General features: G+C 41.7%; 1 protein-coding gene across 6 annotated transcripts; it reads right to left on the bottom strand.

Moving 5' to 3' along the window:
* Positions 1-1,020: 1,020 nt before the first annotated feature.
* On the bottom strand, positions 1,021-25,371 carry LOC129830089 (PHD finger protein 20-like). Of its 6 annotated transcripts, none has more exons than XM_055892303.1 (19): positions 25,199-25,371; positions 11,886-11,990; positions 11,601-11,772; positions 9,568-9,652; positions 9,386-9,462; positions 8,876-9,299; positions 8,507-8,590; positions 8,285-8,407; positions 7,906-7,965; positions 7,581-7,829; positions 5,711-5,848; positions 5,511-5,594; positions 5,121-5,273; positions 4,664-4,833; positions 4,430-4,529; positions 4,136-4,331; positions 3,538-4,000; positions 3,174-3,384; positions 1,021-2,997 (listed from the first exon to the last, which is right to left on the bottom strand). In XM_055892303.1, exons 2-19 carry the CDS (start codon positions 11,969-11,971, stop codon positions 2,852-2,854), a joined length of 3,021 nt encoding a protein of 1,006 aa, XP_055748278.1. In that variant the 5' UTR covers positions 11,972-11,990; positions 25,199-25,371; the 3' UTR covers positions 1,021-2,851. The 6 variants fall into 6 exon arrangements, with proteins under 6 accessions (XP_055748278.1, XP_055748279.1, XP_055748276.1 ...); XM_055892304.1 differs by lacking the exon at positions 25,199-25,371 and adding an exon at positions 24,655-25,141; XM_055892301.1 differs by lacking the exon at positions 25,199-25,371 and adding an exon at positions 19,736-19,951.
* Between the last annotated feature and the right edge of the window lie 894 nt (positions 25,372-26,265).

Below are 26,265 nucleotides of genomic sequence, written 5' to 3'. Positions count from 1 at the left end.
AGTCTGGGCAATGTAAGATCATTTGCATAAAATACATGACCAAAAGTATGTAGACACCTGCTCGTTGAACATCTCATTCCAAAATCATGGGCATTAATATGGAGTTGGTCCCCTCTTTGCTTCTATAACAGCCTCCACTCTTCTGGGAAGGCTTTCCACTAGAGGTTGGAACATTGCTGCGGGGACTTGCTTCCATTCAGCCACAAGAGCATTCGTGATGTTGGGCAATTAGACCTGGCTCACAGTCGGCATTCCAATTCATCCCAAAAGGTGTTCGATGGGTTTGAGGTCAGGGCCCTGTGCAGGCCAGTCAAGTTGTTCCACTCGACAAACCATTTCTGTATAAATCTTGCGTCGTACACAGAGGCATTGTCATGCTGAACCAGGTAAAAGCCTTAGCCAAACTGTAGCCAAAGTTGGAAGCACAGAATCATCTAGAATGTCATAGTATGCTGTAGCATTAAGATTTCCCTTCACTGAAACTTAGGGGCCGAACCATGAAAAACAGCCCCAGACTATTTTTCCTCCTCCAAACTTTAGTTGGCACTATGCATTGGGGCAGGTAGCGTTCTCCTGGCATCCGCCAAAGCCAGATGGTGAAACGTGATTCATCATTACAGAGAACACCGTTTTCACTGGTCCAGAGTCCAATGGCGGTGAGCTTTACACCACTTCAGCTGATGCTTGGCATTGCACATGGTGATCTTAGGCTTGTGTGCGGCTACAATTGAACCAAAGAGCTCTAGCAGGGCAGAAATTTGACATACTCACTTGTTGGAAGGTGGCATCCTATGACAGTGTCACGTTGAGTCACTGAGCTCTTCAGCAAGGCCATTCTACTGCCAATGTTTGTCTACGGAGATTGCATGGCGGTGTGTTCGATTTAATACACCAACGGGTGTGGCTGAAATTGCCAAATCCACGAATTTGAAGGAGGGTGTTCTCATACTTTTGTATATAGTGTATTAGTCTGATTCATTCACCACCATATTTCAAGAGTAACAACATACAGATTACAGGTAATTTGGATAAAGCTGGTTTATTTTCTTGCATGGAAATCTGAAATACTTATTTCTTAAACAAACCCGTATGAAAAAAAGATTGCAGTTCCAGTGCAGTACAACTGCTGTATGCTGCGTCAAATACCACAGCTGACTGTAGTTACTAGTTTAAAAACTGCAAATCTTTTTTGCAAGGGAAAATAGCACAATTCTAGTGTTGGACTCTGGGTAAAGCTAAATCTCAGTACTCTTGAAAAACAATCTAAGTAAGAAAAAAAAACACATACATTGATAAGTCTGACACTATGCCAACGTACAGCTGAAATAAAATACTATTAACCATTCAAAACAGTAAGGGACAACAAAGAATTCTGAAATGGGTCAAAATATAGTCAGATGTCCAATACCCATTTCACATGCAAAGATAAAGAATTCATAAATGTGTAATTCATATCTATAGGCTACGTAGAAGTTATTTTATTTTTATCGAGCAATAGTGCGTAAGTTTGCGCAAGGTGCCAATTTAGGCTACTGTTTGGGGGAGAAAAAGTAATAAAAATCTACAAAACATTAGGCTACTATTCAATAGTCCTAAATGTTCAATAAATAAATCAAGAAATATTTAAGAAAAATGTAATTGTTCAAAAGAAAAAGGGACCTTCACATTTTTCTATATATACAGGTTAGGGTCGGGTGCGGGTCTCAGATGTTCTCTTTACCACATTTGGGTGGTTACAGGTGGGTTATTAGCATTGAGTCCTTAGAAATTGCAGGTGAACAAAAAGCTGACCCATCAGTCACTAGTGTACAGGCCATGTACTGCGTATTGCAGTACTAAATATACTGTGACAGTCCTATACTCTATGCCCCTTGTGCCATACACATTACTTACTGTGTGACAAAGAATAAAAAATACAAAATCATGAATTAAATTCTGAATCACAATAAATATAAAGACAAGAGCACAGTGCCCACATGGAAAAACATGAAATAAGTTCTGGATACTTAACCAGTAAGATTGACTTCTCTAACATACAAAAAAAAAAACATCAACTAAATATCTAAAAATCAGAGAAATATTACAATTGACAAGATCTAGTTTGCCAATATTGAGGCTTTTGCAAACAATGTACTCTAAAGAATAACTCGTACTGTACTACATCAATATTTATGAGGAAGGGAACATTTATTAACTTCAAGAACATTCTGGACTAGTTCAAAAGACAGGACAATATTTATTTGAAAATAGTTTCCCTCCCTTTAAAAAGGAACTTTCACTCTTTTTCAATACTAATTTTTTTATGATCTTAAAACACATCATTACTAAGCTATTTAAAAAATATATGCATTTAATTGCAACCCTGATCCAAAATATGCATTTGAAACTTGAAAATATCTACATCAAATCCTATTTGCTTACATTGAACAAACATTGGTAAGGTAATACAAATCTTAATAGAATTACAGTAGAATGAAGCCTATAGTGGCCTACATTTCAACCTTTTAGCCAAGTCATTCATTGACTTTAATCAAAAAGCAGATAGATTATTTTAGCAAAAACAAAAGCAAGTATTAATAATTTTTTACAAGAACTACATTATTAGGAAGGGTTAACTTACAATCAAAAGCGCTGAACATGGTTATGTTCTTATTTTTCTTGCATTTCAGAAAAGTAGTCCAATCTATACTGTATCATTGTTGCAAGATGCCATACATTTTAGATAGTGGATTCTAGAATGATCAGTAGTAGCAGGTTCTGTCACTGTAACCTACTAAACAACCGTTTGTACCGTAGCATTGCTTGCTTACGCCCTGCTGTCTGTGGTGAAGTGCTGAGCTCAGTGGCGCCCTCATGTTTTGGAGGAGCAGAGGGAGATCTGCTGCACAGTGCCTAGATCTGTGAGCATCTGCCTGATACGGTGTTTGAGCTGAGGCAGCCGGGTCAACGGGTCAGGAGGCTCCAGTTCCCCTGTGTAGTCAAGCCAACTCTCCAACACTGCAAGATAAATCGTCAGAAGGAGCAGGAGGTAGAAGAAAAGAAAAAGGGGAGAGACCGAAAGAGCGAGAAATAAGAGTTCTATAAACCTTACATCCATGAGAAAAGTATCTTTCTTCGACAGGATTTTTTTTTTGTATCTTTATAATGAAGAATCTGTGTGGCGTAAGTCTCACCATCCAGCTCTTTCTCAATGAGGTCCATCCTGTGTGTAACTTGGTTCTGCATGGCCTCTATGTGATCCAAAAGGTTGATCTGCCACTGCTGATGCAGCACATTGTCTTTTTCTGGTTCTGGCTTTATGTCTGGGCTGGGCTCAGCCTCTTCAGTCTTCACCTCTACTTCACTCTCCCTACCCACATACAGCTTCTTATACAGATCAAGACCCTTGAAAAAGAACAAAACATGCCATCTAAGTTACATGAAAACTAGTTTGTCATAAATCCAGCTACTTTAGCTCACAGCTAGCATCTCTTCACCACTTGTTTCACCATAAGTATCTCACTACTGACATAATCATTTTAGAGAAAGAGTACAGACCTTGTCTGGTTGTAGGGTAATGGGGTGAATCTTGGCCCGGTCCTGCAGCAGGGAGCTGGGGTACAGTTTGGCTCTGTCTGGGTCCAGTGGGCCACCATAGCGTTGCTCCAGTTCGAGCAGGTTCTCTGTGCTCCTCAGGCTGTCCTCCAGCTCAGAGCCTCCCCGTGTCTCCACCACCAGCCTCTGCTCCACCGCTGGGTAGTACGCTCGCGGTTTCTGGTAGCAGTGCTCACTGCTGATGTAGGAAGCGTTCGAGTCCTGGAAGGATGTTGGGCTCATCTGAACCCTTTTGGCCTTCTCAGAGGGGGCGGAGACTGACGTTGCCTTTAGCGCTTCGCCCCCCTCTCTGTCGTTGGCTGCAGGTGAAGGGGCCCTGCTGGTCGCCATACTGCAGCTCATACCAAACTTCTCCTCCTGTTTCCAGGGCTGGCACCACAGCTTCAGGTCAGAGTGTGTCTGAGTCCTGTAGAGGACGATAGAGCGAGGTGAGGGCTAATTCATAGCCACTGAAGATGGATCATCCAAGAACCAATCACACCCAAATTGGTGAAACATGACATATTTGGGAAGTATTTGCAGTAACTTCCATAGTACTCACTGGAGGATGCTCATCTTAAGCTGCAGGCCGTTGAGCACCTCAAAGACATGGTGAACGTCACCCAGGAGCTGGTGAGTGGCTGTTAACTTCTTCCTGTTCTGGTGGGAGTAGTTCTCATCCAGGAAAGATAGGCCATACATGTGACCACTGCTCAGCCAATCCCTGTCGTACCAGTAACGCTGGCTCGGTCTCTGGGCTGAGAGAACAGGCAAGATACACGTTCGTGTACACTGTCAAAGAACGGAAACCCATTGGAGATCTAATACTACATTGAGATGTTTACAGTGTGATTACCTGGTGGGTATCTGCAAATGTAGCAGTTATAAGTGTCAGGCACATTGTGCTCAAAGAGGCCCATGCAGGTGCCATGCTGCCAGCACAGACATTCATCACACTAGGAAAGGGACAGGACATTGTCACTTCACATATGATTATGCAATGGCAAAAACACGTGAAAAACAAAAAGCAACAAAACAGTGTTGTGTTAACGGTTCTTCTGTGACTAACGTGAGTCTCGGTGAGCTTCACCTGAATCATGAAATCATTCTCCTCCACCACCTCACAGACACAGTGCACTATGTCAGAGCCCTTGGTCACCATGGATACATTCTGTTCCGACATGGGAGTGGTCACATCCAGCTCCGCCTCCATGTACTCATCACTCCACTCAGCGCTGACTGTGGACCAATCACTTTCATCTATTCAGAGGGTCGAAAGCAAAACCATGTTTAGTTGACACAATTGTCTGATTTTGAGTGGACCCAAAACAAATATGCCAAGCATTTGTAGTTTGACACTCAGGCTAACATTTAAAAATATTTTAAATTAGATGATTATTATAGGACAACACCAGTGCCCTAAAACATGATGATACCACTTCAAGCCTGAGTGGAGAGGAAGGAGGATAGTGAATAATAGCTAACCTGAATAAAGCAAAAAGGACAGAGTGAGGAGTATAAAGAAGATGTAAGGTCTTGGTACCCACCGTCCTCCTGCACCTGATCTGTGATGTGTTCTGGGCTTGAGTCGTAAGATAACTTGTGTTTGTGCAAGAGGGAGAATTTGGATACCAGATTCGGATTGGACTGAGTAGAGTTAAATAAGGAGATGCCTATGTTCTCCTCACCATTCGTATTCTCTGTCAGGGGGAAAGCATATGCAGGTTTGAGACTGGGTCAGTACATTCAAAGCTCATGTGGAATACTGAATAATCTGGAACATTAACTGAGCATTACATACCAAATATATTTTTTGTTAGAATGTGGCCAGCTTTCTAAAGGCAGATAGATTTAGGCAAATCAGATTTCACTAAAGAAGTACTGTCAACTGATAAAGGCAGACTCCAGACACACTCATTCTGTCAACAACATTTTACCTGACTTGGACCTCCCCGTCTTCTTCCTTTTCTTCTGTTTATTGAGGAGGAAGTCTCTTTCCGTCTTCTCTCTAATCGTTTCCCCTGAAGTAAACAAAATAACTGAGTAAGCAAAGCAGGGATATAAAAAGTAGTTCAACACCCAAGTTGATATTCTCAGTCAGGAACGATGGTAAAATTGGAGATAAAATGTTCCTCACCCGTTTCACTGGAGCTCCATTCTTTATCTTCATGGGGTCTACTGTTGGTTTGCTGGTTCTCCTTCCTTTTCTCACTCAGTGATCTCCGACGATGACGGTTCATCCCATTAGCAGCCTGTCTGTCACCCAGGGGAGAGTCTGTGGTACAGTGGAGCAATGCACAGAGGAGATCAAATGTGAGGCATCTATTGTTAATGCATGGATATACAGCACACAAGCAACTGGGTCAGTTAATAATGTACAGTTGAAGTTGGAAGTTTACATACACCTTAGCCAAATACATTTAAACTCAGTTTCACAATTCCTGACATTTAATCCTAGTACAAATTCCCTGTCGTAGGTCAGTTAGGATCACAACTTTATTTTAAGAATGTGAAATGTCAGAATAATAGCAGAGAGAATGCTTTATTTCAGCTTTTATTTCTTTCATCACATTCCCAGTGGGCAGAAGTTTACATACACTCAATTAGTATTTGGTAGTGTTGCCTTTAAATTGTTGAACTTGGGTCAAACATTTTGGGTAGCCTTCCACAATTAGTTGGGTGAATTTTGGCCCATTCCACCTGACAGAGCTGGTGTAACAGAGTCAGGTTTGTAGGCCTCCTTGCTCGCACAAGCTTTTTCAGTTCTGCCCACATCCTAGACAGTTTTGGGGTCAGGGCTTTGTGATGGCCACTCCAATACCTTGACTTTGTTGTCCTTAAGCCATTTAGCCACAACTTTGGAAGTATGCTTGGGGTCATTGTCCATTTGGAAGACCCATTTGCGACCAAGCTTTCATTTCCTGACTGATGTCTTGAGATGTTGTTTCAATATATCCACATAATTTTCCACATCATGATGCCATCTATTTTGTGAAGTGCACCAGTCCCTTCTGCAGCAAAGCACCCCCACAACATGATGCTGCCACCCCCATGCTTCACGGTTGGGATGGTGTTCTTCAGCTTGCAAGCCTTCCCCTTTTTTCTCCAAACATAACAATGGTCATTATGGCCAAAGAGTTCTATTTTTGTTTCATCAGACCAGTTTCTTCAAAAAAGTACAATCTTTGTCCTCATATGCAGTTGCAAACTGTAGTCTGGCTTTATGGCGGTTTTGGAGCAGTGGCTTCTTCCTTGCTGAGCAGCCTTTCAGGTGATGTCGATATAGGACTCGTTTTACTGTGGATATAGATACTTTGTACCCGTTTCTTTACAAGGTCCTTTGCTGTTGTTCTGGGATTGATTAGAATTTTTCGCACCAAAGTACATTCATCTCTAGGAGACAGAACGCATTTCCTTCTTGAGCGGTATGACGGCTGCATGGTCCCATGGTGTTTATACTTGCGTACTATTGTTTGTACAAATGAACATGGTACCTTCAGGCGCTTGGAAATTGCTCCCAAGGATAAACCAGACTTGTGGAGGTCCACAATTTTTTTTCTGAGGTCTTGGCTGATTTATTTTGATTTTTCCATGATGTCAAGCAAAGAGGCGCTGAGTTTGAAGGTAGGCCTTGAAATACATCCACAGCTACACCTCCAATTGACTCAAATGATTCAATAAGAATCAGAAGCTTCTAAAGCCATGACATCATTTTCTGGAATTTCCCAAGCTGTTTAAAAAGACACAGTCAACTTAGTGTATGTAAACTTCAGGCCCACTGGAATTGTGATACAGTGAATTATAAGTGAAATAATCTGTCTGTAAACAATTGTTGGAAAAATTACTTGTGTCGTTCACAAAGTAGATGTCCTAACCGACTTGTGGAGTGGTTGAAAAACGAGTTAAGGACCCCAACCTAAGTGTATGTAAACTTACGACTTCAACTGTAACTGTAGTATGATTGAGCTCAGGTTTGTTGATCCCTGGGGCGGAGTGCTACTACTCACGTATAGATCCTGACATGGTGCGTCTCCTCCTGGGTGTCTCCTGAGAGCCAACCTGCTTCTCGGAGGCCCGGGTTTGCATGCTGCACTCAGAGGCGTGCTCGCTGTCTGCATGGTAGTACTTGACGTGGTAGTGCAGGAGAGAGGCCTTCCGGAAGGACTTCAGACAGCCAGGGGCCTTGCACTTGAAGGGGTTGTGGTCCAGTTCAATGGAGAGGATTGGGGGCGGCTGGTTTTTGATGACTCGATACACTAAGGTAGAGATACAAGGAACAACATGTAACTTAATGGAAGTTGTGCATGTGCATGTTAATGAGGCTGTACTCACATGGCTCTCTGCTGTACTTGTGGGTGGTAGGCAGATGGACTTGGCGTTTCAGTATTGATTCTGTAAAGAGACATACAATAGATCAACTGTAGCTTTTTTTGGCATGGAGTTGACAGATCCCGAAATAAGTTTCATCTCACATCTCAATGTAAGAGCTGGGCCTGTATTCATAAAGCGCCTCAGTCTGACTGCTGATCTAGGATCAGGTCCCCCCTGTCCATGTTATGTTACTCATTATTATCTAAAAAGCTAAATATATCCTAGATCAGCACTCCTACCTGTATTCGAATAGTCAGAAGTTGTTAGGACAGCTCAAGAAGTCTCCTAAACACCTGCCGATTGTCTTATCTATGAGCATATTCATCTCCATCTTATTTACCTATATCTGATGGGGCTTCGATACCAGCGTCTGTGGATGTCTGGGTGTTTGTCTGGTCTGGAGTTAATGCTGAGGACGCTGGGACGGAATCTGATCCTGCTTGCTGAGACTGGCTGTTTCTGTCTGGAGAGGGAAGGGCAGAAAGGACAGGAGTTATAAACAAAGGACACACAGGGCTTTGAATGTCAGTAACACGCAACAAGTCATAGATTAGATGCAGACCCTTACTTGTGTCTGGCCTTCTCCTCTTTGGTGGTGGCATCTGTACAAGAGACACCCTCCTCTTCCTCAGTTCACGTTGACTTTCTGTAAACAACAAGAACCGAAAGGTCAGTGAGACGGACATTATTCTCCCCTCATTGTTGACTTCATCCACTTAACCATCAAGCAACAAGATACTGAACCTGTCCTAATACGCTCTAAGCAACGATTCAATTTAACTTTCTGGTTCTTCACAAAAGCGAAGCCATGCTATCATCTTTCCTTTCGCATTAGGACTTGAGCACAACCATGCGACACTTTCAATTTCAATCTAATGATTCTGAAATGTTTAAGGAGTTTTCCATTGTTTCACTGTCAAAACTTACATACCTTCAGAGGGTCGGTACCGGTTCCCCCTGGGCAGCTGGGGACTCTGTCCCGATGCACACTCTTCTTTCTTCTCCCCCTGCTGTTTGGTACTGCGCATCACTCGCTCCCCTTCTACATTCACATTTTCCTTTTTAGTTTGGACAACCTGCCCATTTTCTTTGGCTTGTGGCTCTTCTCTCTTCCCTCCTCCTGCCCCCTTTTCCCCCTCTTCTCCGTTTAGGTTCCCTTTCTGTCCACAGGTCTCAAAGTTGCCATTCAGGGTTTTTTCCTCTCCGTCTTCTCTTCTCTCCTTTTCCTCTCCGTTGCTCTCTCCATCCAGGTCTGAAGAGCCACTTTTGGATTCATCGCTCAGTGATTTCCCGTTCTCCTCTTTCCCACTGCTCTGCTCACTTTGAGTTGTGTCCCTCTCCCTGGCCTTCCAATTCTATTCACATTGAGACATAAAACTGTAAGGTAACCCCATCAACCATCCTCTCACACCATGAACTAACAATCACATGGAGCTCTCACCTCTTTCTTATATGGCTTTACTTTGGTTGGCTTAAGAGTCTTGACTACTCCATCGAAAAACTTCACAGTGTAGGAAGCTGAAGAGAAGACAAACATGGTAAGAATGTTTACCCAATGTAACTAGAATACAATGCATTTCTGATTGAACAATTGATTCTTTCCAGTGGAAGTGTAGGACCCACCATCTCTTTTGACTTCCAGAACCTTGGCAGGATAGTAGCGGCAGTCTACCCAACAGGCCAAGACTTTCTCATTCACCCGAAACACCTGGAAGGGAAAGAAAAGTTAAACACTAATCTGATATTCAAAGTCATGAAGTTCAACCAGACTTAGAAACAAAACATGACAATTTGACAATAAGCCACGGAAGTTTGAGCGAGATTTTAAGACGACTCTCGAGTAGTAAGACTTATATAAAAGCAACATATACCATTAATACGAAGGGGCTAGAAGCATCTTATATTGTGAGCTACAGAGTAGCTAGGACAGGCAAGCCCCATACTATTGTGGAGGACTTCCTGCTACCAGGAAGAAGCCCAAAAAACTATACAGACAATGCCTTCCTCAAACAACACTGTTTCACAATGCATCAGTGACATGGCGGGAGATGTTTTGAAACAATTACTGCTTCGCATACAAGGCAGTAAATGATATGCGTTACAGCTGGATTAGTCAGATGTGGCGGGCCTGACACAGCTCCTGGTATATGTCTGTTACGTTTAATATGGAAGACATCCTCTTCTGCAAACCAGGACAACATGAATGGATATTTTTAAAGTACATGACAGCTTTGTGATGTCAAATGGACTTGTGGTCAAGATGTGTTGGTATCTGTATTGATTGCGCAAAAGCCATGACAGGGAGACATAGTGGAGTTGTAATGCGCGGCGTGCAAGCAGTTGCTCCCGACGCCACTTGGGTACACTGCAGCATCCACCAAGAGGCTCTTGCTGCCAAGGGAATGCCTGACTGTTTGAAAGACATTTTGGACACTACAGTGAAAATGGTTAACTTTGTTAAAGCAAGGCCCCTGAACTCTTGTGTATTTTCTGCATTATGCAATGATATGGGCAGCGACCATGTAACACTTTTACAACATACGCTGGTTATCAAGGGGCAAAGTATTTTGAATTGAGAAACGAGCTTAAAGTTCTCTTTACTGACCATAATTTTCACTTGTCTGACAGCTTGCATGATGACGAGTTTCTCAGACAACTGGCTTATCTGGGTGATGTTTTTCCTCGCCTGAAGGATCTGAATCTAGGATTACAGGGACTCTCCGCAACTATATTCAATGTGCGGGACAAAATTGAGGCTATGATTAAGTTGGAGCAGTTTTCTGTCTGCATTAACAAGGACAACAGATAGGTCTTTCCATCATTGTATGATTTTGTTTGTGCAAATGAACAAGCTTACGGACTATGTCAAATGTGATATAGCGAAGCACCTGAGTGAGCTGGGTGCGCAATTACGCAGGTGCTTTCCCGAAACGGACGACAAACTGGATTCGTTATCCCTTTCATGCCCTACCTCCAGTCCACTTACCAATATCTGAACAAGAGAGCCTCATCGAAATTGCAACAAGCGATTCTGTGAATTTGAATTTAAATCTGAAGCCACTGCCAGATTTCTGGATTTGGCTGCGCTCAGAGTATCCTGCCTTGGCAAATCACGCTGTTAAGACACCGATGCCCTTTGCAACCACATACCTATGTGAGAGTGGATTCTCGGCCCTCACTAGCATGAAAACTAAAATATGTGGGAAATGATTTAAGACGGACTCTCTCCAATACAACCCAACATTGCAGAGTAATGTGCATTCTTTCAAGCACACCCTTCTCATTAACCTGTGGTGAGTTATTCACAATTTTTGATGAACAAATAAGGTTTTATATGCAAGATGGCTAAATAAAAAAGTAAAATTACTGATTATTATTATTTGTGTCCTGGTCCTATAAGAGCTCTGTCACTTCCCACGAGCCGGGTTGTGACAAACTCACTCATTCTTAAGTTTAATAAATGTATTGTATAGTGTGTTTGTGGCAGGTTTACAATGATGGCAAAAAACAACATTTGAGAGTGCGCTGACCCCGGTGCTAGAAGGGGTACGCAGCTGTAGGTTGAATGTTTGAAGGGGTACGGGACTATAAAAAAAAGATTTGGGAACCACTGGTCTAGGGTAACAACATTATGTCAGAGTACTAGTCTCCCTCACCGGGCTGGGCCGTTTGTCCTGCAGACCCTCTCTCCTCAACTGGATCCTGTCCAGGGGCCTCAGGTAGGGGCTGGTCCAGTCAAACCACTCATCATAGCGGTGGCTCCACTGACGGTAGTGGATCAGAACCTTCTCGTCCTCATAGTCTATCTTCTCTATGCTGGCCTGGTACCTGAGCAGTAGAGAGTTAGGATGTTCAATAAGACTGATAATGCTAGACAAGAACAATAGGGCATGAACATTAGAAACCTGACCAGACAGTAATATGATGGAAATGACACTGACCAGTTCTTCAGGTTGTCGCGAGCCTCCAGCTGTGCTCCCACCTCAAAGGTGATCCCTCTTCTGTCGGGAGGAGTCTTGGTCATCATGGGCACATTCAAGGCCTACCTGTAGAACAGCAGAAGAATATCAAAATGAGACTAGCATTATGTCAAATCTCCACATGAACTGGCCATGACAACTGCAGGAAGCTCATTGCCACACCAGCACATTGTATAATTTCAACAGGGGGAAAAAAACAGTCTGGAGTTATGAAGACATCCCATCTTTGAAGCACCATTTGCTGACATCACTCAACTGAAAACGTACAATACGTCTTTTGATCATCCAAGTCACTAGGGCCAATTCAGAAATCAACAGGTGACTGACTAATGGTTGAAATCAGTTCTGCATGTACTGCCATCCAGCACCCCAATCTAGCAGAGCATCCATCTCCCTGGTCCTCCAGTCTCAGTAAACCTGCTGACTGCTGTCTCGTAATTACATAGAACTACTAATAGTGATCGAACAATTTGCAAATATGCATCAGTCCCCGATTCAAATGTTTAAGATGGGAGTGCATCAATTAATCCTTAGCTCCAGGATTAAAATTAGCTGGCTAGCGGAGCTGGAGGCTGGTTCAACATGTTGACTTTATTTTGGACGCATTATTTGATGTAATTTATTATTTAGTACCGTATTATAAAAAATATGGTAATGTTTTCACTGTTTGAAACCATGGATTTGCAGCAATCTTCGGACTACCTAACGTTTCAACGACATTTAAATGGAGGTATGTTGAAGTTAACGTGATTAGTAGAGATTGATGTTGCTAGCATTTGGGGTGATTAACGTTAATCACTTAATGGGTACCTATTTCCCTAAACCACTTTTTTTTTTCTCCAGTTTGGCTTCACAGCTTCAAGTGTAATTTCTCTCGACTTTCATTTTTCTACTTTTTAGTTGTTTTGTTTGGATAACCTGATTGGAATAGATTTTATTCAGTCCCGGTACTAGGAGAAGTTCCTGTCCAAAACAGCGATGGATAAGAGTTGGGTAGTCAACTAAATGTTAGCTAGCCGGTTAGCTGCATCTTTAGCGTGCAGTTGCATACTGCTGTCCAGGCCCTTCCTCGACTTCCGTAAAGGAAAGCACTCTTTGTGGGGTAGCCTGTAGACCCGTCGCCTGGAAAACTTCTCCGAAATTCTACTGCCTCTTTTGCCGAGGTGAAGGAGAGCTGCTCACCAATGAAAGTAAGTTGCAGGGTGGCAGGATAGATCAGAAAAGAGGGTATGCCCTACGAGTACAATTCCCTCTGGACATCTGCAAATGCTGTAGTCCCCATAACAAGGTATGGTTCTCCAGGCATCTTGGATGGGCGCATTCTTTCTTGCTTCACAGGCTCCTTGCTGAACATTGTTGCGGTCTTGGTATCTGAAAACATTGAAGACCATGGTCTGGGGGTTGTCCTTTGCATTTTGTTTGTAGACCCTGTGGACCAGTTCCATTTGAATCGGAGTAGTACCAAATGACGGAATCCATTTGGGAAGGATTTCTTGCAGGAAAGCAATTGCATCACCTCCCTCCCGGTTTGTAGCAATCACAGAGACCCTCACGTTGTGTCTGTGTTGATCCTCAAGCGACACCATTTTGAACCGCATCTTCTCGTTCCAAAGTGCAGAGGTTCACATCCCTTTTTAGACCCCTTGCCTCAGTCTGAATGCGATCCCCCTTTTCTATTAGCGCTCGAACTACTCCCATGTGGGTGTCCAACTTATCTTGCAAGGTAGCAACTTGGTCCCTCACTCCTTGAATTGCTGCACCATCAGCACGTTGAACCACCGCCTCCATCCGGTCTTGTTGTTCAGCTAAAGCCATCGAAATGGTGTTGCTAATACTAGCATCAGTAGTAACTTGTAGCGTTGAGGTTGCCACTTTGGTAGGCGAACCCATTTGTTTCTTGACCCCAGACATTTCCACCGAATTTTAAACTAGAAAGTATAAATAGTTGAATTAGATAACCTGAATAAAATATAGAATGAGCAATTGTCAGCAGGAGCTTCAGAGTCTTCTGACCATTGCGCTTGTAGGTCACGTGACCTTCCCATCACATGCTTTCGTGTGCAAAATTACAGTTGTGTACAGTGCATTCGGAAAGTATTCAGACACCTTCACTTTTTCACATTACAGCCTTATTCTGAAATTGATGTTTTTCTCCCACTCATTAATCTACACACAATAACAATGCAAAAACTGGTTTAGAACTTTTTGCAGATTAATATATATATTTTTTTTACATTTACATAAGTATTCAGACCCTTTACTCAGTACATTGTTTTAGCACCGTAGGCTGTTATCGCTGCCAGTCTTCTTGGGTATGAAACTATAAGCTTGGCACACCTGTATTTGGGGAGTTTCTCCCATTCTTCTCCACAGATTCTCTCAAGTTCTGTCAGGTTGGATGGGAAGTGTTGCTGCACAGCTATTTCAAGTCCCTCCAGAGATGTTTGACGGGTTCAAGTCCGGGCTCTGGCTAGGCAACTCAATGACATTCAGAAACTTGCGTTGTCTTGGTTGTGTGCTTAGGGTCATTGTCCTGTGGTAAGGTGAACCGTCGCTCCAGTCTCAGGTCCGGAGCGCTCTGGATTAGGTTTATCATCAAGGATCTCTACTGCGCCGCTCATCTTTCCACCCGATTCTGAAGTCCCTGCCGCTGAAAAACATCCCCACAGCATAATGCTGCCAACACCATGCTTCACCGTAGGGATGGTGCCAGGTTTCCTCCAGACATGACGCTTGGCATTCAGGCCAAAGAGGTCAATCTTGCATCATCAAATCAGAGAATCTTGTTTCTCATGGTCAGAATCCTTCAGGTGCCTTTTGGCAAACTCCAAGCAGGCTGTCATGTGCCTTTTAATGAGGAGTATCTTCTGTCTGGCCACTCTACCATAAAGGCCTGATTGGTGGAGTGCTGCAGAGACGGTTGTCCTTCTGGAAGGTTCTCCCATCTCCACAGAAGAACTGTGGAGCTCTGTCAGTGACCATCAAGTTCTTGGTCACATCCCTGACCAAGGTCCTTCTCCCCCAATTGCTCAGTTTGTCCGGGTGGCCAGCTCTAGGAAAAGTCTTGGTGGTTCCAAACTTCTTCCATTTAAGAATGGAGGCCACTGTGTTCTTTGGGACCTTCAATGCTGCAGAAATGTTTTGGTACCCTTCCCCAGATCTGTGCCACGCCACAATCCTGTCTCGGAGCTCTATGGACAATTCCGTCGACCTCATGGCTTGGTTTTTGCTCTGACATGCACTGTCAACTGTGGGACCTTATATAGACAGGTGTGTGCCTTTCCAAATCATGTCCAATCAATTCAATTTACCACAGGTGGACACCAATCCAGTTGTAGAGACTTCTCAAGGATGGATAAAAGGAAACAGGATGCACCGGAGCTCAATTGAGTCTCATAGCAAAGGGCCTGAATACTATTTTTTTTAATACATTTGCTAAAATGTATAAAACCTGTTTTTGCTTTGACATGGGGTCCTGTGTGTAGATTGATGAGAAAAACATTTATTTTTGTCTATTTTAGAATAAGGCTGTAACGTAACAAAATGTGGAAAAGGTGAAGGGATCTGAATACTTTCCAAATGCACCGTACGTTTTTGTACATTTGAACAGCAGTAGGACAATATACCTTATGTTGTTAAGGCTCTAAAGCAATACTAGTTGCGCCACCCCCATGGATTTAAAATGCCCCCTCAGGTATGTCATCCTGGAGCATGGCCTGATGTAACTGCATTGACAGTCATTGATCTACAAGTGATGTTGCATGCTTGCCAAACAACCACAGGCAATATCAGTAGCCTAGTCAAACAGTGCCCAGTTTTCTCATGCTGACCAAAGTAAGGTAGGCGGCCTGTTCCTGATCTTGCACATCTATGCTGCACCTTCAGCATTCAAATGCTAAAATGGTTTGGGTGACTTTAGATTGCGACTCTAATAAAGCCTATGTAATTTGCTAGGTTGTTATCTATGCGCTGTTGAAAATGGTGTTTTACTGGAATACAAATATGCTACTGGAGACAATTCTGATTTGGATATAGGCCATCTGCTGAACAGGGATTAAAATAGATGTTATTTTGATTGTTCAGGTTCACCATCAGCAATAGTTTTTCTTTAAAGTTAAATAAGTTTATTTTTATACATAGTGTAAAGTTGATAATTCCATAAAGAACAATCACTTTTGCGAGACGCACTACATGGCCGCAGTGAGAGGAGAAGAGAAGCTCTCCGTAAAAACGTTCCAACCCGTCACAAACATTCGATTATGAGATGGGGATGAAATCAAAAATTGTGCTATATATATATATATATATATATATATATATATATATATATATATATATATATATATATATATATATATATATATATATATATATATATATATATATATATATATATATTCACTGCCCATGTCATAGCTAATTTGTAAACAATAAATATTGATACATTACTAGCTCAAACACTTAATCTGACAAATTGACCAGTTCATTAGTGGGTGATGGTGATTTCAGAACCAAAGTGGGGAGACAAAAAACAGGCTACTGCTACTGTTCAATTAAACTAAAAAGAATTATGTATTTTCAATTTCTCCATTTCCTGTACTCATTTGAGATTGTTTTTACACTGCCATGTAGGGCTGCACGATATGGGCAAACAATCTAGGCCTAGTTTTTAACCAAATGTTGCCATTTTGATTTGACTTGAGATTTAGAGCAAAACACCTTGGTGAACTGTTGGAATCATGGAAATAGAATGATTATTCTAATTCTATAGTTAGAATATGTGGGCACAGTGTATAATAATGGACACTGTGTTTGACATGACAACAAATGAAAATGCCAGGGAGGAGTTATTGTGGCAGGGTATGAACCAAAGTGTTGATAAGTGTTTCCTATAATCTTTGGCTACATTGAGTGTTCCCTTAGCTACTTCATGAAGCTAACGTACTCATGCTTTGCACGTTCCTCTTTGATTTAGAAGATGCGGTTGCACAAACATGCTGATTTAGGTTTACACCATCACTGGTATTATCCGGTTGTTTAGCTAATTACCTTTGCTCTGACTCAGTACATTTATTAGCTAGCTAGCCAGCCAGCCAGCTAACTAACTAACGATTAGCAGCTAACACGATTTAAGCCCAACTTGGTAAGAAAAGACCAACTATTTTGTTGCAAATGTAAGTAACAAACTAATAGTATAATTCTAAAACACTAGTGGATGTATATTAAGAAGCTATGGGAAAATAGCATAATAACATTGTTGCATGTGCTGCATTGACCATACAGACTGAACGCAAGTGTTTCGTGGTCGAGAAACAAATGCACTCCTTGAGTGACAGGGGGCGGAGCTAGGTCTGCGTGGAAAGCGAGCAGTGAGAAATTATTCAAAGTAGCAAAGTAAACGTTACACACTCCGTATCACATTTAACAAACCAAACACTCAAATACTGTTATAGAAGGTGAAGTAAAAACCCAAACCAGTCCGTGCATCAATACCAGTAGATACAGTATACTGCCCAGCCCTGGTGCATCAAATCTTATCGAACTGAATCATTTCAAACTAAAACGTATCATTATTGTATTGTATCGAAGCCCATGTCTCTAGATACGCATCTTGAAAGGGAAAGATGCACATTCCTAACTACTACTCCAACAGCAACTTTCTTCTCCAATTTTTAACAGCACAACACATAGGGTAAAAGTGCTGATCACAGCTATTCCTCCAAAATAACACAGTACTCCCATGCTATTAGCTAAAGTGTAATTTGACACTGCTTATGCCTTGATCACACCTACAGTGTCATTGCGTAAAATGGTACACAGCATCATCTGGATGTGTGTGCAACAAAAGTTCAACAATCCCCTCTTACTACCATTTCTGTTAAGCCGTCTACGCATATGTTCGATAAATCCAACGTATGCACCACACAGAATGCACTGCAACTGCCTCTGCAATGCAATGCTGCAGGGCAAACGCAGCGTTCCATTGGAAATTAATGTACTTCTGGTGTATCAAAACACAATGACGCCGTCGGTGTGATCGAGGTGTTACTGGGGTTATAAGTAGAACTAAAGCATGCATTTGGCTGCGCTTGTCAGGCAGCCCAATTCTGATCTTTTTTCACTAATTGGTCTTTGGACCAATCAGATCAGCGCTGAAAACAATCAGATGTGAAAAGATCTGATGCGATTGGTCAAAAGTCTAATTATTGGGGGAGAAAAAAAGGTCAAAATTGGGCTGCCTGTATAAATGCTGCATTATTGACTCAATTGAGTCTGGGAATGTCTGTCTGGGCTCAGATGATACTGTCAGCAGAGAACTAAAACAGGACTTATGTTACTCTTCATACTCTGCATTTCAGACTCTGAAAACCCCATTCAACTGCTGCACCAAATCAAAATCATTTTCATTTCAAAGTCATCAAATCAAATATATTTTCCCAAAAATGCCAACTAGACCTTATTTCAGCAAGAGGAAGATGGTTGTGCAATCAGGCCATAAATTGTGGAGAATGCCAGTTGATCGGCTTCATCAACAATTGTTTTTTTTTTTTTCATCCTCTCTCATGTCAGCAGGGAAATAGTTTAAACAATCCAATGTAACATCTATAATGATAAGCTACTTGGTTTAATTTTAGCATAAACAATACTTTCATAATACCCACAGTGGGTCTACTGACTGACTGTTGGATTTCCTCTTTTCAGTGTAACTGACACCTTCAGTTGGAGACCAATAATACCGTATAGCTAATTCTGACACTGATTTGTATGTGTGCATGAATGACGCTTAGCCATTTTAAGCATTGACATGACTGGAATAAAATACATTTTGAAGAATAGAAAGTAACAACATTCTGCTAGTATTTATAAAGCAGCAAATCCCTCCAAAACTGGCCATGATAGGCCTCTGTAGATTTTTATGACATGCGCAGCATTGAGTGATAGACAGAACAAGCCTGACAAAAGTTACGCAAATGGCGCACAATGAGTGCCAATGTTGTTTACATTCTCAGAAGCTCTAACAAAACTGATTTGATGAGAATAATAAAAAATAAAAAAGCAATTATACAGCGCATTTAAGATGACGTTAAATAACACTCAGGTTTATTAAAACATGCTATCAAAAACAGCGACAGATCAGATTATATAATTATCTGACTCAACAAGCTCGCGGATGAAACGTGCGTGCAACGTCGACAGAACTGCCGCACAATTATTTCCTTTACAAATAACGCTTTCTTCACTAACGTTAACCTCATAACGTAAATATGATGTTAAACAGTGAAAACCATATAATTATGTAAAAACAAAAAGCTAGTGTCCGCGTTTTGCTAATGCAGCTGCCCCGATGTCGAATAAGCTCATTGGGTAGAAGCTGATGACAGATCCGAAGATAGACATTTCATAGGACGCAGCCGCTGTCAATTAGCTATTTACTTTGCCGGGCCTTGTAGACCTGCTTCTGCTGTACTGTCTAGTTGCAGAGTAAGCAATTAACCACGGCTCGAGAACACACAGAAAACTCCATATCTGAAGAAGAGTTGCAACATGCCGCAAACAAAAATAATCAGTGCAATTCGATGCTTCACTTGAGTTGATCAACTTTAACCTAAACAAATGATCTTGCTGTAACTAGCAAACGTTACATTAGCTAACAATACTCCATCATGAAACAACATTCCGCACGCGTGCGGACAAGTTTAATATCCACAGAAGAATCATGCCTGTCACCCAAACACATGTCATTGTAGTTTAACATTTAAGTGATACATTGTGTAAGACATATTTACATTACAAAGTAATTAGACGCTTACCTCGAGCTCCTTGTTGTTTCTTCTCGTGGATGAAGCCTACTTCACTTACAAGTCCTTCCTTGGAGCAACGTGCTTCTCGGCCAACGCAGTTTGTTTCTCGTCCACACTCCGAAAGCGCTGCCTCCGTTACTAAGTGGCGAACCTTTGCGCGTGCGCAACTGCTATTCCCCTCTGTCTGCCTCCTAGCTCAAGAACAAGAAGTGGATCTAGAATGTTCGATTTCTTTCTATTATGAAACGTAACTTTTTGTTAGAGAATATATTTTTTTTAGGGGGGGGTCACATTGCTTGCTCTCATTATTTTTGTCTCAGAGAAGAGAGAGAAAGAAAATATAGGCTACACAGTGATGATGATCCATACATTTGTTTAGTTTACTTTTCTATTCTATTCCATTTTAATTCCCCTTTGTGCTAAAATATCCCACTGTACTACTGTACAGGCTTTGGTAGATGGCATGATGAACCTATCAAGACTTTAAGAAAAATAATGTTTACCATAGTCCTACACTTGAACTATAATGTTTTTTATGTCCTCTTTAATTGAAATTCAGGAGTTATAATTTGAGTAATTTGTGTTTTACACTGTGCATGTATAGATAACTGCCAAAATAAAGGAAACACTTGACTAAGTGAGGGATCTGGCGGCTCTGGTCACCAACCTTTTCTGAGTCAAGGTCACTGAGTCAAAATGCAAACCAAGCTCTACCGCTCAGATCTTTTGAAAACATGAAAAACGTAAGCCTATGCAAAAATAACCAATTAAAAACAGTTCTGTAGCAATGAGGTTTGTGCAGTAGGCTTTAGGCCCAAAACATTATCACTGCATATTGGCTATGCTTGAATTGCCCTTCCAATGTTGTTCTTCTCAGAACATTTTGAAATTATATATTAAAACTTCTTATGGCTGAGATCCCGCTAACAGGATCGTTATGACAACAGCCAGTGAAAGTGCAGGGCGCCAAATACAAACAACAGAAATCTCATAATTAAAATTCCTCAAACATACAAGTATTTGACACCATTATAAAGATCCACTTCTTGTTAATCCCCCCACAGTGTCCGATTTCAAATAGGCTTTACGACGAATGCACCACAAACGATTATGTTAGCTCAGCGCCAAGTCACAGAAAAACACAGCCATTTTTTCCAGCCAAAGAGAGGAGTCACAAAAAGCAGAAATAGAGATAAGATTAATCACTAATCTTTGATGATCTTCATCAGATGACACTCATAGGACTTCATGTTACACAGTACATGTATGTTTTGTTCGATAAAGTTCATATTTATATCCAAAAATCTCAGTAAACATTGGCGCGTTATGTTCAGTAGTTCCAAAAACATCCGGTGATTTTGCAGAGAGCCACATCAATTTACAGAAATACTCATCATAAATGTTGATGGAAATACAAGTGTTATTCATGGAACTTTAGATAAACTTCTCCTTAATGCAACCGCTGTGTCAGATTTCAAAAAAGCTTTACTGAAAAAGCACAACATGCAGTAATCTGAGTACAGCGCTCAAAGACCAAAACTAGCCAAACAGATATCCGCCATGTTGTGTAGTCAACAGAAGTCAGAAATAGCATTATAAATATTCACTTACCTTTCATGATCTTCATCAGAATGCACTCCCAGGAATCCCAGTTCCACAATAAATGTTTGATTTGTTCGATAAAGTTCATAATATATGTCCAAATACCTCCTTTTTGTTCGCGCCTTGAGTTCACAAATCCAAATTCATGACGCGCGAGCAGACGAAAAGTCAAAAAGTTCCGTTACAGTCCGTAGAAACATGTCAAACGATGTATAGAATCAATCTTTAGGATGTTTTTAATCATAAATCTTCAATAATGTTCCAACCGGAGAATTCCTTTGTCTTTAGAAATGCAATGGAACGCAAGCTAACTCTCACGTGAACGCGCATGGTCAGCTCGTGGCTCTCTGCCAGACCTCTGACTCAGTCCCCTCTCATTCGCCCCCACTTCACAGTAGAAGCTTCAAACAAGGTTCTAAAGACTGTTAACATCTAGTGGAAGCCTTAAGAAGTGCAATATGACCAATATCCCACTGTATCTTCGATAGGCAATGAGTTGAAAACCTACAAACCTAAGATTTCCCACTTCCTGGTTGGATTTTTTCTCTGGTTTTTGCCTGCCATATGAGTTGTGTTATACTCACAGACATCATTCAAACAGTTTTCGAAACTTCAGAGTGTTTTCTATCCAAATATACTAATAATATGCATATCTTCGCTTCTGGGACTGAGTAGCAGACAGTTTACTCTGGACACCTCTGGGCACCTTATTCATCCAAGCTACTCAATACTGCCCCCAGCCATAACAAGTTAAAACATTTGGTATTATGATCACACTGGTAATAGATCATTTGTGTATTACTTTTTACTGGACTGATGGCCTGCATCTCATGGTCAGTCTGAGGGAGCAGCAGTGAGGCTGCCTCTCCACTCTCCCTGCCTCCACAGGAAAGGGGACACAGTCTTCCAGCTAATGGTGAATCTCAAGTCGCACTGCATTATTTCTGCCTCACGCAATTCATGTTACTCCTATGACCAGAGAAAGTTAAATATTCCTTGATATTAAAAAAGACACAAGCCATTAATAATAACAACGCTAGCTTATCGTAAAACTTTGCTATACTCATTCATTGCAGCTGCAGTGCTGGTTATGGCATGTGTTGACAGTACTGAATAACAACTTAAACTTACTCATTAAAAAGCAGCTCATTACTGTATTTGTTGAGTCTCTCTCTCCTCATGGTTTAAAAGTTTTGAAATCTCACAGTATTAACTTTGCCATCCTTTCAAAACTTATTTTTACTGTGTATGACTCAAGGAAACTGCGGACAACAGTGATCTGAGATATCGGATTGGCCAGCGGTAGGCCTTTAGGTGCACTTGATTTGCTCACTGGGCCTGCTGGGTAGGCAGAGTTCTATCTTCAGACACATGAAATGGTTAAAAATGGGAACACTTTGCCTTCCCGGCACTCGGGCTGCTGAATCAAGTGCACCTACCACCAACAGTGTGAAGCTACACTGAACAAAAATATAAAGGCAATGTAAAGTGTTGGTCCCTTATTTCCTGAGCTGAAATAAAAGATCCCAGAAATGTTCCATTGGCACAAACTTATTTCTCTCAAATTTTGTGCACAAATTTGTTTACATCTCTGTTAGTGAGCATTTCTCCTTTGCCAAAATAATCCATCCACCTGACAGGTGTGACAAATCAAGAAGCTGATTAAACAACATGATCATTACACAGGTGCACCTTGTGCTGGGGACAATAAAAGGCCACTAAAATGTGCAGTTTTGTCACACAACAAGCCACAGATGTCTCAAATTGAAGGAGCGTGCAATTGGCATGCTGACTGTAGAAATGTCCACCAGAGCTGTTGCAAGAAAATGTAAATGTTTATTTTTCTACCATAAGCCACCTCCGACGTAGTTTTAGAGAATTTGGTAGTACGTCCAACCAGCCTCACGACCACAGACCATGTGTATGGTGCCTTGTGGGCGAACAGTTTGCGTATGTCAATGTTGTGAGCAGAGTGCCCCGTGGTGGTGGGGTTATGGTATGGGCAGGGCAGGCAGGCATAAGCTACGGACAACGAACACAATAGCATTTTATTGATGGCATTTTGAATGCACAGAGATATTGTGATGAGATTTTGAGGCCCATTGCCGTGCCATTCATCCGCCGCCATTGTCTCATGTTTCAGCATGATAATGCACGGCTCCATGTCGCAAGGATCTGTCCCCAATTCCTGGAAGCTGAAAATGTCCCAATTCTTCCATGGCCCTCATACTCACCAGATATGTCACCAATTGAGCATGTTTGGGATGCTCTGGATTGACCTGTACAACAAAGTGTTCCAGTTCCTGCCAATATCCAGCAACTTTGCACAGCCATTGAAGAGGAGTGGGACAGCATTCCACAGGCCACAATCAACAGCCTGATCGACTCTATGCGAAGTAGACGTGTCACGCTACATGAGGCAACTGGTGGTCACACCAGATACTGACTGGCTTTCTGATCCACCCCCTACCTTTTTTTAAGGTATTGTAACGACCCTGAGTTTATAAGCAGAAATCAACTCTGTCGCTTGAGCCCGCTTTTGCGGCACAGTCGATAGCGCGCCGTACTTCGGGCTAGAAGGTCGAGGGTTCGAGACCTGCTCCCTGCTGTTTCATTACAGTAACTTAAAATCCATAGATTAGGGTCTAATGAATTTATTTAAAATTGACTGATTTACTTATATGAACTGTAACTCAGCAACATGTTTGACATTTTTGCATATTGTGTATATATTTTTGTTCAGTATAATAAAACATGTTTTAAACACAAGGCTTTACCGTTTGGGTTTTTTACTGAAATATTTGTTGATCGACAAGGAATGCCTTGGAGATCGACCAGTCGGTGACCACTGCATTACCCATAAGAGTCATTGGATGAAGGGGTCTTCTATACTGGGTAGTTTTTTTAAGAGCCCCAACGCTCAATCTGAACATTGACACGCGTCGCTTGCGGTACGTTTCTTAACAAGGGGAATCCATATTTATGAACAGAACAACAATTTTTCTAAGGTTTTTCCACAATAAATGATGTGAAAAATCTGTTTTAATGACTATGTTACTAATCTACTCCCGTCCCTCAAAATCGCACCCCCAATAATAAGAAACAGAATAATCATGAAAAATATTAGGAATAACCCAAGTGGATTCTCAGCAATGCAAAGCACATGAATTGACCGTTCAGTTTTTGCTTCGACGTGGACTTGTTTTGGGACGCTGTTTGTTGAAGCGCTGTCACCATGAACATTTTTTAAACAAACTTGTCTCAGCAGCATACAGACATTTAATGCAGACATGGTTGAAATAGCTTATTTTACCGATATTACTTACCAAGCCAATCAGAGCGTTTTTATTACCACGATAAATGATCGTGTGCTTTTTCAGTTGGCGGATACATACACAGATTAGCACATTGTAACCCAAAGCCGCCACGGTGCGCTCACATATAGAGCTCACCCAGTACTGATACTTTTGTAACCTCCCCTATAATATATGCCAAGGTGCATTGAAGCGGTACTGGCGGCTCGAGGTGGCCTAACGCCCTATTCTGACACCCATGTCGACATGTAAACAAATTATCTAACACTTCTGTCCACCAGAGAGCAGTATAGCTTTCATTTAATTAGAACAGATTTCCTTGCTAACACTACCAACTTTGCGATCATAAACCCCGGTTAAATTGGGCCGGGTCTTGTGGTGATGCTGATGGTTTATCGGCACTGGTGGTTTGTTTAGACAGCAGGTTAGGATAATTAACGTTGCAGGTTAGGAGACTGAGTTTAAGGTTAGGAAAAGAGTTAGGTTTAGCTAAAATGCTAAAGTTGTCAACAACTGTTATCCCCAACGCGACAACTAGATGGAGATGTAATCAGACCTGCCAATTCTCACGCATTTGTCCCTCTTCTCACGATCACACCTCTTATATCTCTATATGGTACGTTAACATTTCAACTGTGAGACACATCGTTTCGAAATCGGAACATCTGCGACTGCAATGTAACATCACGAGTGGAACCATCATTGTCCTGTCATGCCACAGAACTGGGAACCAACGCACATTCAAGCAAATGATTGGTCTATACATGCTTCTTCTTCTTCTTCTGTGGGTTTTATGGCATATAACAACCCGAACACGCCACCAACTGGAAGGGTTGAAACCAAAACAAGATAAAAATAAATATCCATACGTGATAGAAAAATTACTTATTCCACCAAAATAAAAATAGTACATTGACAAGACAAAACTCCCATTTTTTCCTTCTTTCAATTCTCCACATCGCCCTTCTCAGGCTCTAGGGCTTGTGACAATATTCCATGTAACTCCTTCACCGATAAATCTTTCAGCCCCAGGAACCGTTCCGCCGCTTCCACAATGATTTCTATATTCCTGGACCTTCTCTCCACCTTGGCAGTGCCGTCTATCACCATAGCTATTATGTCCACCTTCTTAACCTTTAAAATGTCAGGATCCTGCTGGTGAAAGGCAAACCCTACAGCCTGCAGTGGAGGCCTATTCACCACCATGGACTCTTCAAGTGCACCATTCACACCCTCAACCCTTTTAACAGCTGCTGCATATTATGTGCTCTGGATAGCCCTGACTTTGGATGCTTCATTCTTTTTCACCCTTGTGGGGCATTCAAAATACATGGTTTCATGGTTCCCATCACAATTGAAACATGTCACATTTTCATCACTTCTATAACACATAATATGATCTTTTCCACAACTTGGACATTTCGACCTCTCCCTTCTGCAAACACTTGAAACATGACCAAAATCTTTACAATGATCACACTGCAATGGTCTTGGCATAAATGCTCTGACTCTGTAGTTAATATATCGTAACTGCACCTGAGTTCAGCCGACGTGCATCAATCACTCCAGGAATATTTTTAATCTCTTCAACATGACTAGAAACGATATGTGGTTAAGGTGTAG

This window comes from Salvelinus fontinalis, chromosome 31 (genome assembly GCF_029448725.1).
Source record: "Salvelinus fontinalis isolate EN_2023a chromosome 31, ASM2944872v1, whole genome shotgun sequence".
Classification (NCBI taxonomy): domain Eukaryota; kingdom Metazoa; phylum Chordata; class Actinopteri; order Salmoniformes; family Salmonidae; genus Salvelinus; species Salvelinus fontinalis.
This window is presented reverse-complemented; position numbering and strand designations above follow the sequence as displayed.